Source organism: Rutidosis leptorrhynchoides, chromosome 2 (genome assembly GCF_046630445.1).
Source record: "Rutidosis leptorrhynchoides isolate AG116_Rl617_1_P2 chromosome 2, CSIRO_AGI_Rlap_v1, whole genome shotgun sequence".
In the NCBI taxonomy this organism is placed as follows: Eukaryota; Viridiplantae; Streptophyta; class Magnoliopsida; order Asterales; family Asteraceae; genus Rutidosis; species Rutidosis leptorrhynchoides.
Window position 1 is genome coordinate 641,779,323 of NC_092334.1, and position 15,390 is coordinate 641,794,712.

At 32.4% G+C, this 15,390-nt stretch overlaps 1 protein-coding gene across 1 annotated transcript; it reads right to left on the bottom strand.

Moving 5' to 3' along the window:
* Positions 1–1,532: 1,532 nt before the first annotated feature.
* LOC139893721 (uncharacterized) lies at positions 1,533–8,444 on the bottom strand. The gene is made up of 8 exons (XM_071876897.1): positions 8,262–8,444; positions 6,721–7,850; positions 4,984–6,088; positions 4,570–4,849; positions 4,377–4,484; positions 3,995–4,273; positions 3,723–3,866; positions 1,533–2,128 (listed from the first exon to the last, which is right to left on the bottom strand). Exons 2-8 carry the CDS (start codon positions 7,841–7,843, stop codon positions 1,940–1,942), a joined length of 3,228 nt encoding a protein of 1,075 aa, XP_071732998.1. The 5' UTR covers positions 7,844–7,850; positions 8,262–8,444; the 3' UTR covers positions 1,533–1,939.
* Positions 8,445–15,390: the final 6,946 nt, after the last annotated feature.

Below are 15,390 nucleotides of genomic sequence, written 5' to 3' on the forward strand. Positions count from 1 at the left end.
ATATTCTAATATTTTTATAACTACTTATCAGGTGCTTTATATTTAATTTCTTTATTTAATATTATTTTGTTCAGCCTGGGTTGAATGACAAGGAGGATGAAATAATGCAGTGTGAAGTTAATAAACGGAAATCAAAACTTTATAAACAGGTTACTTAATGGAAATATATCTTATCTTTACATGTATATATTTGAATGTCACAAATTCTGTAATGAAATAATGCAGAGAAATAATTATGCTAGACCATGTTCGAGAAAATGTTCGGTGACTTGTGGCTTCATAGTTCATACATACAGGAAAATGTTGGTATGAATTAAAGTTGGATATTTTATCAGATGGATTTTGATTTAATTAGATCATCTTATCTTTACATGTATACATTTGAATTTGTCTTAGTTTCTGTAATTGAAAGGTCATGTACTAATTTAAATGTCATCATTGTAATACGAGTATATTGTAAGTTCCTTTAATAAATAATAATGAAACCTCATTCCTTTCATTTGCAATCTAATTTAAATTGAAGTCATGGCAAAATGGAACTTCATTCACAAATTCTAGAATCTGGACTCGCCATAGTTTAAACTGCAAATCAGAGAAAGCAACCAGTATTAGATGTAGCAAAGGGCTAAGACAAGACTTTGTTAATGTGATCACAGTAATATTCAAAAGATATGTAATCGTTTTGCCCTTTTTAGAAGTGTTTTGTTCTTTTTTTTTTCTTCAGAAATTTGCGATTTTGCACCTTTTACACACAAGACGCAAACCTTTCCTCGACTCTCGAGTGTAATAGGGTCAAAATTTCAACATTCTGAAAAATGTCATGACGTGATAAACACTTCCCAAAAAAGGCCAAACGATTAATTTTCCAATTTTCAATTTATACATAGTACAAAATTTGAAAATGAAATCAAACAGACCCTCTAACCAATTAAGCCCTTTGATTTTGCGTCATTTGTAATATACTTTTCTATTTTTCCCCTTTATTGAGGATTGATAATTGATAATAATTGATATCGCTTTAAGTTAATGACTGATGACTTGGCATGTGGTAAGTGGCATAAAGCTTAGTAGGTAAAATTGATGGCCAAATTCCAACTAAATTTACTGGACCACTCACTTCGCAACGGACTCAAGGTTATGCCGTACTGAACCCAGGATCTGAATCAGTTTTCTTGAAGTAAACATTTTGTTGTAACCCATCTTGTTCATCTACATATATCTCTCGATAACAGATGTACACCTTCGATAGGTTTAAACTAGGATGAAGCCAAGGGGCATTTACGGCGTATGTGATTGCGATGGTTTCATTATCTTCTACAAGAACAAAATTTACAGGTAAGATCACAACTACTAAATTTGTTGTCCTTTATTTTAGACCAATGTGCTGCATAATCACAATCTATAGTTGTACAACAAGAGGAAAACAATGGCGAACCATTTGCAGTGTCAAATAATGATAAACAGATTGCAAATAGACTAAAATTAGTTACATTACAACATGAAACATGCATAAAAACTAAAGTTGTAACTTAGATACAAATCATACAGGAAAGAGTAAACAGAACGACAAACAAGAACAAACATTTGAATAAACTCAGACATCAAACTTGTTATGTTCATTTAGGGCTTACATGCCTACACAAAAGGCGATGGCGGCAAAATAGAACAGAAGCCAACCGAAAAATTGGTTAAATGGCTATTTCACAAACTATTACTAAATGGGGGGAAAAATCACTAAAGTACTAGTTTTTGTTATGCAAAAAAATATGAATACAGCCTATCAAGGGAGAGGGCACGTGCCAGTAACGCGGTGTACCTTTCTATGCACTTTGCATATACGCGGAATAAAACCCCAATTGAATATCAGAAGCAATTTGTCTCCATCCGAAAACCCGATAATCAAGGTACATGTGTTATGACTTGTATTTATCTGCAAACTTCAAGAAGAAATTGGTTCGTAAGGATATGATAACCATGGGTGTTTCAAGGCTTCTGCAGCTGACGGGCGTTTCTTTGGGTTGATTTCAAGCAGATGAGAAACAAAATCAATAAACCCTTGATCGCCCATTGGTAACCGATGCCTCAAAGATGTCTTTTTAGGGATTAGGTATTCCAATCTGTTTGTGTCCTGAAGAAGAATAAGGTAAAACAAATTTTATTACCATAATACAAGTACCATCTTGACATTGCCTATTTTCAGAATTTCATGAATAAGATGTTACTAATGGATATAAACTAGCACAACCTAAATTACCCCCCAAAAACATTCAGAACTTCTTTCAAGTTTGCGTTGTTTCCCAGTTATAATCAAACATGCTAAGATTTACAATATAACTAGTAACAGGATGGGAACCAAATAAGTATTTCTTAAAGAACCAAATAATAATAATCCCTAGTAAACCATCCCAAGGTAGCCCAAGTGGTTAGGGCCCTGACATCCTTGCAAGAGGTCTCAGGTTCAAATCTTGGGGTGGCCAGGGAAGGGTTGGAAACAGCTAGGGAGTAGTCCTGATGGGCTGTGTACAGTAGAGTATGGGGCCGGATTACTCGCCCTTCAAGGTAACCCGAACAAGGAAAACTTTACAACTTTTAAAGAACATCACGTTGTTTACTAGGGATTATATTATTATTATTATCATTACATTATTATTATTATCCAAAGAAAGAGACCATTTTGCTTAACCTTAAAAACATCCTTTTCACATTCCCTCTCAGAACGTGTGTATCTTGCAAGAACAATTGTTTTTAAAAAAAAAAAATTCTTACATCATCTTGAAACAACCAAAAACACCAAATTACCCATGTTTATTTACAATTATAAGAAGTTCAATATTTCTATCTTCTAGTTCTCATTTGTACACACACCAATATTTACTATGGGTGACACCAACATTAGGCAACTTAAAAAGAAAGCACCACCTCAATGATGATTCACTAAAGAGGCACCAAGCCCGTTAATTATCCCCAGCAGTATCTTCTTTTATAAATGAATTTTTCCAAGATTTCAGGTCCGTTTCTTTCCTTTCCTAAACTCTTTTTTATCACTTTCCCGTTAACCCTATTCGATTCCAAATAAAACCCCAAAACCACTCTTCAAAAGTCAAAACTACTGTTTAAGTGATTATCTAGTGAGAGCTTGACGAGTTTCAGATAATTCAAACGAGTGTCAAAATTCCTTGGCTTCAGGAATTGTTTTATTTTTCAAAACGTTATTTGTTTGATACACGCTGAACCCACATCAGAACCTTAAAGCTGTGATTCAACATTCATGTAGAAAGGTAAAAAAATCCTATAGGAAGTCGAAATAAAAGGTTCAACAAATACAGCTTCTTACATGATTTGTTTTTATTAGTTATCGTGAAAATTAGGTAAAAATAGATAAAGAGCGGTACTTAAGGAGAGGGAATAGATGAAGAAGAGCGGTACTCTGTTTATAGATCTCGTAATCTTATGAAAGATGAGCATTATAAAAGAATAGAACCATATTTGGGGAGAATCTGTTATCTTAACCAAAATTAGCATTCTTTACAACAATTCTATGGCTCATACACATCCTTCCATAACTTATTGAGAACTGAAGTGCCAGATATTATCGCATAAATGGGATACCAAGATATTGAAAAACTCATGCACCAAACTCCCAGTTACCAAAATTTTAGACAATGCAAGCCGGATAGATATATTCGTTTCAGTAGAAATTATCAGAAAAAAAGTTGTAATACCTGATTACGTTCATAAAGCATATGATTTTTGGTGAAGTATTTATGTGTATCTCGTCCTTTAGCAAGCATATCTTGATCAACTGGAGATATGATTCCAATCACCCTCGCAAGCAAAGTAGCTGGCGAATCATTTTGGAACAGAACCTACAAGAAATGCATACATCATTTATAAAATTTCAAAAGATGCAGTAATATGAACCCTATCAATTATGTACTCAGAGTGTTCAAGATACTTTTGAATCGTACTGTATATGATGATAAAGATTACTTACATTTCCAGTACAAAGTTCAGCCAAGATGCAACCAAGGGACCAAATATCAATCTTTTTATCATAAGGAAGACCTAAAATAACCTCTGGTGCACGATAAGACCTGGACTGCACATAAGAGCAAAGATGATCTGTTTCAAAACAGCTACTTCCAAGATCAATCACCTTTATTTCACATCTACTGTAGCTCTTCACCAATATATTTTCAGGCTTCAGATCACAATGTATGAGTCCAAGACCATGCAAAAATTTAAGTGATTCCAAACACTGGATGGTTATTGACTGCATAGATAAATACGAGAAAAGTAAGTAAAATAAATCACTTGTTGAAACTACGATAGCCAAAAAGAAAAAATACATAAAAAATAAAGATTTAATAGCAAACCTGCAATCTTGGCATGGTGAAATAAACCTCCCCGCCAGATTCTCTATTGAACTTATGGAATTCATACAAGTTTGCCTTGAGAAGTTCACACACAATTAACAGATGTTCCTGAAAATACAATTAGAGAACAAATTGTATTGATTTCAGATTCATATCAAACAAAGAAGGAAATATACAGAGAATTAACACTCACTCGGTAATAAAAGTAATCATAGAGTCTGAGAAGATGGTATTTGTCACCAGGATCATGTTTGTTAACATACTTTAGGAGTTTGATCTCATCAAGACTCTGGTCGAAAAAGTCTTTGTTGTTTTTGATGATTTTCACACACACATCCATACCAGTGTGAAGGTCATGTGCTTGAATAGCTTTGCTAAAAGCAGCAGATCCAAGATACTCCGTTACATGATATCGACCAGCGATGACAGAATTCAAAACAACATGAAAATTCTTGTCCTCTTCAAATCCAGTTCTGAATAACAAGATGATAAATTTAATTTCAAAAATATGTACAATTAAATAACTAAAAAAAAAATCTTATCCAATGGAGAGTTGATTTTCTCCCTTTAATGTAAAATCAGTATAATAAAATGTTCACAAATGTACCTGTTTTTCCTGTGTACAATTTTAAGATTGAAGGTCTCGTATTCTTCCTCCTGAGCCTTTATCTGCTTCACTTGCTCTTGAACAGCAATTACTTCTTCATCTTCCAATAATGCCCCGGGATCTTCTTCTATTGTATCAACCTCATCCTCCTCTTTTTTAAGATGAGCCCGTTCAGCAAAACCAAAAGTTGAAGGAATCGAAGGGCGAGAATATTCTGAACCTAAAACATCACCATCATCGTCTTCTTCCCTTGATTTTTTACCAGGTGAGGAATCAGCACTTAAGTCATCATTTTCGTCATCTATGATACTACTATTTTTGTTTGACTTTGAGCACGAAGGTTTACTAGAAACAGTAGGTACCTGCCCGTCTCTGGGAGGGGGAAAAGAGAATCCACCTTCATTCACATTTTTAGTTACATTATTAGGAACAGGCATCACGATTCTCTTTTTATCTTTCTTGCAATCGTCAAAATTAGCAATGTCGGTGTTGATTCCCACACCAATTGATCTAACTGAACGATGTTGATCATCATCAACACAAAGCTCCGGTAAATGAGGCCCACCACTCTTGTTAACCGCTTTTTCTTCACCGAACATTGCAAGCTCGTTTGTTGGTGTGACAAATCCCTGCCACACGGGCTCTGCACTCATCAAACTCAACTCTTCTTCGTCCATTAAATCTCCATCATACTCAACAACCATATTATGATCATCCGAATGGGTGACTGGATCGATGGTCTTTGAATATATATATTGGTCACCAGATAAATATGAATCTTCTTCTGCAAATGACTGATCATCATCATCTTCACTTTTGTTTAGGACTCTGTCTTTTTTGTTATCTGGAACCGTTGACTTTTCATTATCGCTTGGGTAATCAATTTCATGAGCCAGAAACCATGTTTCATCTTCTATAGGCTGTCTCATATAGCCGACATCATCATCGTCATCATATTCATCCGAATCCCAATACTCGTGCGGGTAATCAATAGATCCACTCATTCCATCACCAATAGTTGCAAAACCAGATACATGATCTGAAGTATCTTCTGTAATCCCCTGACTTATGGAGCGCCAACTACCTCCTACAGGCCTTTTTAAACCTAAAGATCAGTGGGATAGCTAATAAGATACAATCAAGATTTCAAAGATGCACATAATAATAATATCAACAACGAAAAAAAGGTTAACATAAGTAAAAAATTTGGCTGATCTCCACTTCAGAAGCATGTCGTGATTACTTATATCTATTCCTGTATTCAAAGGTTTAACTCTAGTAAAGTATGATAAGTTACCATCCAAAGAAATGAAGGGAAAAAAAAAGTCAACAGGTTAACATAACATTCAAGAGCTGTACTTAATTTGATAAAAAGAGAATGAGTCTTGACATGTCGAAAAATAGGCGTGACTATGCTATACTAATGGCACAAAATACAGAACAAGAACGATACTATACGTGCATGAGTTAATTTGTGTAAGAGAGTCGGTAGCCAGTACTGTCTAATACTAATGAAGAATATATAGTAATGAATTAGTGGGGATTCTGACATAGAGTCTGAGTAATAGGCCAGTTAAATTAAAAGACATCTTGGAGTGCTTAATCTTTCTCCATATCGGTATTATGTTTTCTATATAATAAAAAACATATGCAAATTTTTTTGGCAAACAAGGATATCAACCTTTTTGTAACACTCATATCAACTAATTTGATTTAGAATGATGTAGCACTACTGACCTGAAGAGCTTATTTCTTGACCGATAGGAACATCAAGAAACGATCCTATAAGATGAGCATTGTCCGCACTAAGAATCTGTCCAGGCCTTTCATGTTCGTGTTTCTCCTCCCAAGCCAAACTTGAAAGTTTGTCAGCTGACTTGAGTTTAACAGGTGGCAATCTTGGTAGTTCTTCTTTCTGATTCTCAAAGGCCATCGAATGACCTAATCCACCAAAATCTTGTAAATCATTACTTCCCTGAGTTTTTCCAAAATACAAAGCTCTTGCAATCTCATTCTCTTGCTCTTTAATCGCAGCCCTAACGTTATCAGTTTTCCGTTTCCCATCTTCTTTTTCACCAACATCACGACTTGTACTATCATAACCGGTCGACGCATCTCCTTGGGGGAACGGAAATACTGTTTTATGAGAAGAATCTTTCCATAGCTCTGATGAACTGCGCTTAAATTCAGTGTTTCTTGACCATGGGTTATCCAAAAATTCATCTTTTGACACGGCAGCCTTACTTGGTTGTTGATGATTAAGCTCCTTACTATTACTTACAGGCCCAAGCCACACCACTTTTGAATCCTTTTCATCTTCTCCAACTTTCTTATGTATTCTTTCCGTTTCAGCAACCTCAGAAGGATGAATCTTTGACTGTGAAGAAATTTGATATTCCTTCACCTTTTCGGTTCTAATACCATCGTCATTATCAAAAGGATCAACAGGCTCGTTACTAGAGTCATACCTCCATGTATACAAATCAAGAAGATTGTCCTCTGAACCATTAGAAAATAAAGGATTCTCATTTCTTGTTCCAACTGGCTCACTATTATGCTCTCCATCAAAAGAAGCAATTTCCCATTTACTATTAGCTCCATTCACAACATGCTTCTCTTTTGAAACTTCATCGCTTGTAGAAGAAGACGACGTTCCTTGTTTTCTCACTGCGCTATCTTTTGCAGAATTCACGTTTACTAACAACTTGCCTCCCGATTCCTTATTTTCGAGGTTAAGACCTTGCATAAACCCATTCAAATCAGGCCGATTATCAATCTCACTTCGCAATGCTGCCTCAGCTCTAGCAAAATTATTCCTTCGTAGAAATTCAAGTATCACATCGACCCTAGAGTCTTCCATGTCCAAACTGATATTCAAACTCAAACTCAGAATTCAAATCACAATAAAAATGGTAATTCCCTTCCAAAATCATTGCTTTACATCTACTACTACTATTACTATTCTTATTATTATTATCAGACATAAAAGTTTTAACTCCTTTATTCAACAGATTTGCAAGTACTGGCAACATATGTGAAATTCTCAATTAAACCCTATAATTTATACATTTTTTTTCCAATTCCAATTTTTCTAACAGAAAAATGAGATTGACCTTATCCTAAATCCAATAATAATATAGAACCATCAGGTAGAAAATTAGGTATCTAATTTCTAAATCATATTCATATTCATACATACATACATACATACATACATACACACTTCAATCAAACAAATATGTACACACAGCAAAAAGTAAGGAACAAAAAAGTTATACCTAAATCCTCATATATTAGGTGCCGAATCGTAAGTTATGAGTGCGGATCTTCGTCTGTGTAAGCCTAATTATGAATTTTTGTCTGTTAGTGACGTCAGATGAATTCTAATACGAATCAAAATTGTGACATTGGTGTTGAGAGTAAAACAAACGCTATATGTAAATGAGATATGAATGAATGAGATTGTGAATTGAAAGACATGTAAATTAGAAATGGAGCCCTAGACAGGGTTAAATCATTTACTTTTTTTGAATGGGGAGATAGAGGTGTTATAATTCAGTATACCTTCAGTGATTTAGTTGGTGTTATAATTCAGTAGGGCTTATAATTATCTTTAGTGGTTTGTTATTGACTATAGACTACTTAAAATAATAAGAGAGAGTAAAAGAATGATGATGATATATGAAATATATTCTATGTGTGCATCTTATACAAATCACATCCTTTGGTATTTATAATACAATAATTTACTGTGCAGTTAGGTAGAATAATAATATCCGTGAACTAACTTTGATCCACAAAATTCACTTTATGAAAAAGTGTCGGCCATACATATAACACCCCCCTTGGACGACAATTTTGTTTTATTAAGATCAATTACAAGTTACTGCCTCATTAAAAACCTTGCTAAAGAAAAACCCAGTAGGATAAATACTTTAGCCAAAGGAAAAAGAGTGCAGCATAGAGTTGACTCCCCCTCAAGTAGACATTGCTGAGTCGTCACATCTTTTGAACATGCCTCATGCCAATATTGTGAACATGCGTTCTGAAAATAGCAGTTGGAAGTGCTTTGGTGAAAAGATCGGCTGAGTTTTTGCTGGATTGAACATATCTCATTTCAATCTGGTTGTCTTTGATGAGATTTTGAGTATATGAGAAGAATCTAGGAGGTATGTGTTTTGTTCGGTCACTTTTGATATACCCTTCTTTCATCTGTGTTATGCAAGCTGCATTATCTTCATAGATAGTTGTTGGACTTTTATCGCGCTCTAATCCACAAGAATCAGTAATGAGTTGTGTCATTGATCTCAACCAAAAACATTCCCGAGTAGCTTCATGTAATGCAATCACTTCGGCATGATTTGATGATGTTGCAACAAGTGTTTGTTTCTGAGAACGCCATGATATTGCAGTACCTCCATTTAGGATGTGACAACCCGGAAATTTTTGACCAAATTTAAACTTTATCTTTAAATGATTTAATGTTTTCGATACGATAAGCAAAGTCTGTAATGTTAAGTCACGAAAGTTTTGGAACTATATTCATGTAATCAATTATTCTTTGACTGTTCTCGAAGATTCACGAACAATATATATATAACTTAATGTGCATATATATATATATATATATATATATATATATATATATATATATATATATATATATATATGATTTCAAGTTATTTAGTAAACGATAGTAACATTCGATTATTGATTCGATTGATATTTAGATAAGTTAACTAAAACGTTTAAGATGAACCAGTAAAACACTAATTTGCTACAGTATTTTCGAATTTCTACAGTACCCGAAAAGCTACAGTGTTTTCGATAATCACTATTTGCTACAGTAAAAAAACTTTGCTACAGTAACTTTGCTACAGTAAAACACTATTTTAAAATGAATATATATATATATATATATATATATATACTACGAGACGATGTTTTATAGAAGCAAATAACTAAAACACTTAATTGATTAAAGCTACACTTCGAGTGACATAGTTTATCAATGATTAAGTTTAATTTTTGATAAAGGTACGACTCACGAAACGTAAAGTAAAAGTTTTCTCAGTGTACGAAAGGATGTTCGAAAAACCGGAACCGGGACATAAGTCGAGTGACGACGTACGACTTATCGGAACAAAAATTACAAGTTAACTAGGCACGAGAATATAATATAATATATAATTAATTAATATAAATTATATATATTATATATTAATAAATAAATATGTCGACGAGGAAGAGTTAAAATACATGTGTGAACTGGAAAAGGGATCCATGCGATCGCATGGAATCCCCTCACATTAGCCATGCGATCGCATGGCAGGGGATTTCAGGACATCTATAAAAGCTCGATCTGGTTCCAGTTTCTTTCCCCATTCATTTTACTACGTATCATTTAAATTATTTATATTATTATTATTATTATTATTATTATTATTATTATTATTATTATTATTATTATTATTATTATTATTATTATTATTATTAATCCTATTATTATTAGTAGTATTAGTACATAAAATACTATGACGAGGCCATGAGCGGGTCACTTTTGAAATGGGTTTTCGAGCGGGATAGAGCTAAGGAAACTATGGGTTATAGCTATGAAGGTTATGGGTATTGCTTGGGGGTTATGACCATGAGTCAAAGGTCAAACCTAGTGTTTATCATCTCTGTTGCGTCTACGTACTTTCCTGCAATATTGAATCACAATATTGATACGTGATCATTCATATCTTATCTTTTATATATTAATTGTGTATCCATGTCTAGTGCTCGAGTATATATATTTATGCATGCGTGTATGCTAAATTCGTCGTTAAACAGTTTATGATGAATCACGAATTAAATACATATATTACTGATAAAAGGTATATGATATGTAAGTTTTTGGAAAGCTGACGAAAAATCAATAACTTTTCATTTAAAAATCGCGTAATTTCGGTGAATGAATTAAAAGATATGATCAACTGAATTATGATTGACATTAATTAAAATTGCTTTTGAATCTGCAATTGATATTTAAACAACTTGTATGTAAGATTGATAAATTGGATTTTTGAATATTACCAGCCGAGTAAATGAATCCTTATATAAGGCACGTCTTGTTTTGTTGAACAATTGTCAAAATTGATTATTTTATCATATTTTAAAGCCTTATAAAAACTATAGTCTAATTTTACAAGAATTGGGAAACTATGTGAAATGTTAAAATGTTTCGATTATCATAATCATTCAACTATAGTATTGAATCAGATTGACTTTTGAAATGACTTTTGATAACTTTTGTATATCAATCTCGAGCATTAGGATTATGATACCCTATGACCTGACCTAGCTTGATAGACATTTATTGACCAACATATGTTCTCTAGGTTGAGATCTACAGTTATTTGATAATCCGAGTTTCAGTCACATTTTGGTGAACGACTTTATATGCTGCTAAGGTGAGTTTCATTTGCTCCCTTTTTAATTGCTTTTGCAATCTATATTTTTGGGCTGAGAATACATGCACTTTATTTTAAATGCAATTGATACAAGTACATACTAAATTCTACACTGAGTTTGAACCGAAAATCCCTTAGCTTTGGTAACTAGTAACTGCCAGATATAAGAACTGGTGGGCGCGAGTAGTTGTATATGGATCCATAGGGCTTGACATCCCCGTATGTTCTAGGTATAGAAACCCTAGCCTGAACTATAAAACAGACGTATGCTATTTGAGGTTAGTACACGTTGATTTGCGTGTATTGTACATGTTGGTTGCATGTATGTTAAAACTGGTGTACTTATTATATAGACGTTAAAGTTTAGTTACCAGGGTGCTCAATCTTGTAGAATATTTTGATAAACGTTTCTGGATGAAACAACTGAAATCTTGTGATCCACCTTTATATACAGATTATGCGCAACATTAAAACTATGAACTCACCAACCTTTGTGTTGACACTTGTTAGCATGTTTATTCTCAGGTTCCCTAAAAGTCTTCCGCTGTTTGCTTATATGTTATACAAGATATGTGCATGGAGTCATACATGCTTTATTCGAGAAAACGTTGCATTCACAAATCATCACCATCTATCTTATTTTGACTGCATTGACAACGGAAGTACTATTGTAAACTATTATTTACGGTGATTGTCTATATGTAGAAATCATCAGATGTCGAAAACCTTTGATTTAAATATTCATTTATGGTGTGCCTTTTCAAAAAAATGCAATGTTTACAAAACGTATCATATAGAGGTCAAATACCTCGCAATGAAATCGATGAATGACGTGTTCGTCCATATGGATTTGGAGCGATCGTCACATAGGAATACATATCCAGTTTGAGATTTAGCTTTATGTGGATCAGATAAATAACCTGCATCTGCATAACCAACCAAATCTTGTTTTGATTCGTTAGAATAAATGATAATGCTAAAAACGAACATATATTTCATTGCCTTAACCCTCAAGAAAGACAAGCTTTTAGTTGCAATTGTTCTATTTACAAGTGATATTCGTTTAAATAATAAAAGGTGAAGACAAAAGACAGATTCGACAAATTGAAGACGCATACGACCAAAAAGCTCAAAAGTACAAAGTACAATCAAAGTGGTTCCAATTATTGATGAGAAACGTCTCAAAATTACAAGAGTACAAGAAGCGAAACGCAAAATACAAGATATTAAATTGTACGCAAGGACGTTCGAAAATCCGGAACCTGGACCAAAGTCAACTCTCAACGCTCGACGCAACGGACTAAAAATTACAAGTCAACTATGCACATAAATATAATATAATATTTAAATAATTCTTATAATTATTTATATATTATATTTATTTATTAAAACGTCGACAAACAAGAAAATAAAGAATTGTAAGCTGTTACCTACCATAATGCGATCGCATGGCCTGTAGGCATATTTTCCATGCGATCGCATGGAGGCCTTTTTCTGGCCACATGCCTATAAAAGACAGGCTTTGCACGAACCATATATCCATCCATCTCTCTATCTATAAATGTATGTATATATATATATATATATATATATATATATATATATATATATATATATATATATATATATATATATATATATTTTAATTTTAATTTTAATTTTAAATTCTAATAATAAGGGTATGTTAGCGAATATTGTAAGGGTGTAAGTCAAAATTCTGTCCGTGTAACGCTACGCTATTTTTAATCACTGTAAGTTATGGTTAATGTTATTTTTAAATTAATGTCTCGTAGCTAAGTTATTATTATGCTTATTTAATGCCGAAGTAATCATGATGTTGGGCTGAATATTAAAATTGGGTAATTGGATTTTGGACCATAATTGGGGTTTGAATAAAAGAACGACACTTGTGGAAATTAGACTATGGGCTATTAATGAGTTTTATATTAACTAAATGATACCTCGTTAAATTAATATATAGACTTATAATTTGACGTATTTATATATAACCACATACGCTTGACTGGGTACGGTGGGCGGGATATCTATAATTACCAATAATTGTTCATTTTACCGGACACGGAACTGGATTAATAGTTAATAGACTTGTTGAAACAGGGGTGGATTACATTCAAGGGTAATTGGTGTAATTATTAACAAAGTAGTAAAACCTTGGTTTACACGCAGTCGATAACCTGGTGTATTCATTAAACAAAGTATTAAGACCTTGTTACAATTCGAATCCCCAATTAGTTGGAATATTTGACTTTGGGAATAAGAATAATTTGACGAAGACTTTCGCACTTTATATTTATGACTGATGGACTATTATGGGCAAATCCATATGGACATATCGAATAATCCAGGACAAAGGACAATTAACCCATGGGAATAAAATAAAAATCAACACGTCAACCATCATGATTACGGAAGTTTAAATAAGCATAATTCCTTTATTTCATATTTAATTTCCTTTATTTTATATTTAATTGCACTTTTAATTATCGCACTTTTATTTATTGTCATTGTATTTAATTGCACTTTTAATTATCGTACTCTTTAATTGTCGTACTTTTTATTTATCGCAATTTCATTATCGTTATTTATTTTACTCTTTAAATTAAGTCTTTTATTTATTTAATATTTTACATTAGGTTTTAACTGCGACTAAAGTTTTAAAATCGACAAACCGGTCATTAAACGGTAAAAAAAACCCCTTTTATAATAATAATATTACTTATATTTATTTTTGTATTTTTACAAATATAGTTTTTAAAATTATAGCGTTAAGCTTGTTTAAGAGTTCCCTGTGGACGAACCGGACTTACTAAAAACTACACTACTGTACGATTAGGTACACTGCCTATAAGTGTTGTAGCAAGGTTTAGGTATATCCATTCTATAAATAAATAAATATCTTGTGTAAAATTGTATCATATTTAATAGTATTTCTTTATAAAAATTATAACTATTTTATATACACCTCTACACACATCAAGTATTTTTGGCGCCGCTGCCGGGGACTTTCTTGCTTAAACGCCGGAAGCGCAACGCTATATAAAAAAGAAAGAAAAAAAAAGATTTTTATTAATTTTTAAGTTTCCTTTTATAAAAATACGTTTTAAAAATACAAAAATATAAAAATAAAAATAAAATTTAAATATTTTTAAGAGATTGTTAAATATATAAGTTTTATAAAGTTTCTTTATTTTTATTTTAGTTTGTAAAAATTTAAGATTTATATAAATATATTATATAAATATATAAATCAGAATACAGAAAAAAAAATAATAAACACTCGAGGCCCGTACTGTAGCAGCCCAAAGCCTGGCCCGAAATCTTTATCCATGCGATCGCATGGATTTTTAACGTAAGGACCATGCGATCGCATGACCCTGTCTGACACGCCACAGTAAACCCTAAACAGCATTAATTACGGAGTATATTATAATTATTATTATTATTATAACCCTAATTAGGTTTAGATTATTTAATTATTTAGTATTAGTTTTAATTAATTTGTATTTTTAGTTTAATTAGTTTTATTAAATTATAAAATTAATAGTTTTATAAAATAAATAATATAAAAATAAAATTTTTATAAAAATTGTACTTTTTACAACTTTAAGATTATTTTTATATTTTGTAACTTTTAATTTATTTTAGCGTAATATTTGTATTTTTTGCTCATATTTAATTCTAAAATATAGTTTTTGCCATAGTTATTTTTATTTCTAGATTTTTAGGCTTTGCCGTAAAATCCCTTAAGTGCTTTTTCTTTAGACTAAGATTTAGGTGCTTTAGAAATTTGCGACGCCGTTTTTTATATTTTAGTACCTTTTTAAGATATTGCCGTTTTGGAATATAGTATTTCTTTTAAGCTTTAATATTTTTAGACGCAACTTTTAATTCTTAGTTTTTAGTTCCTTTTTAAGTTTCGACGCACTACTTT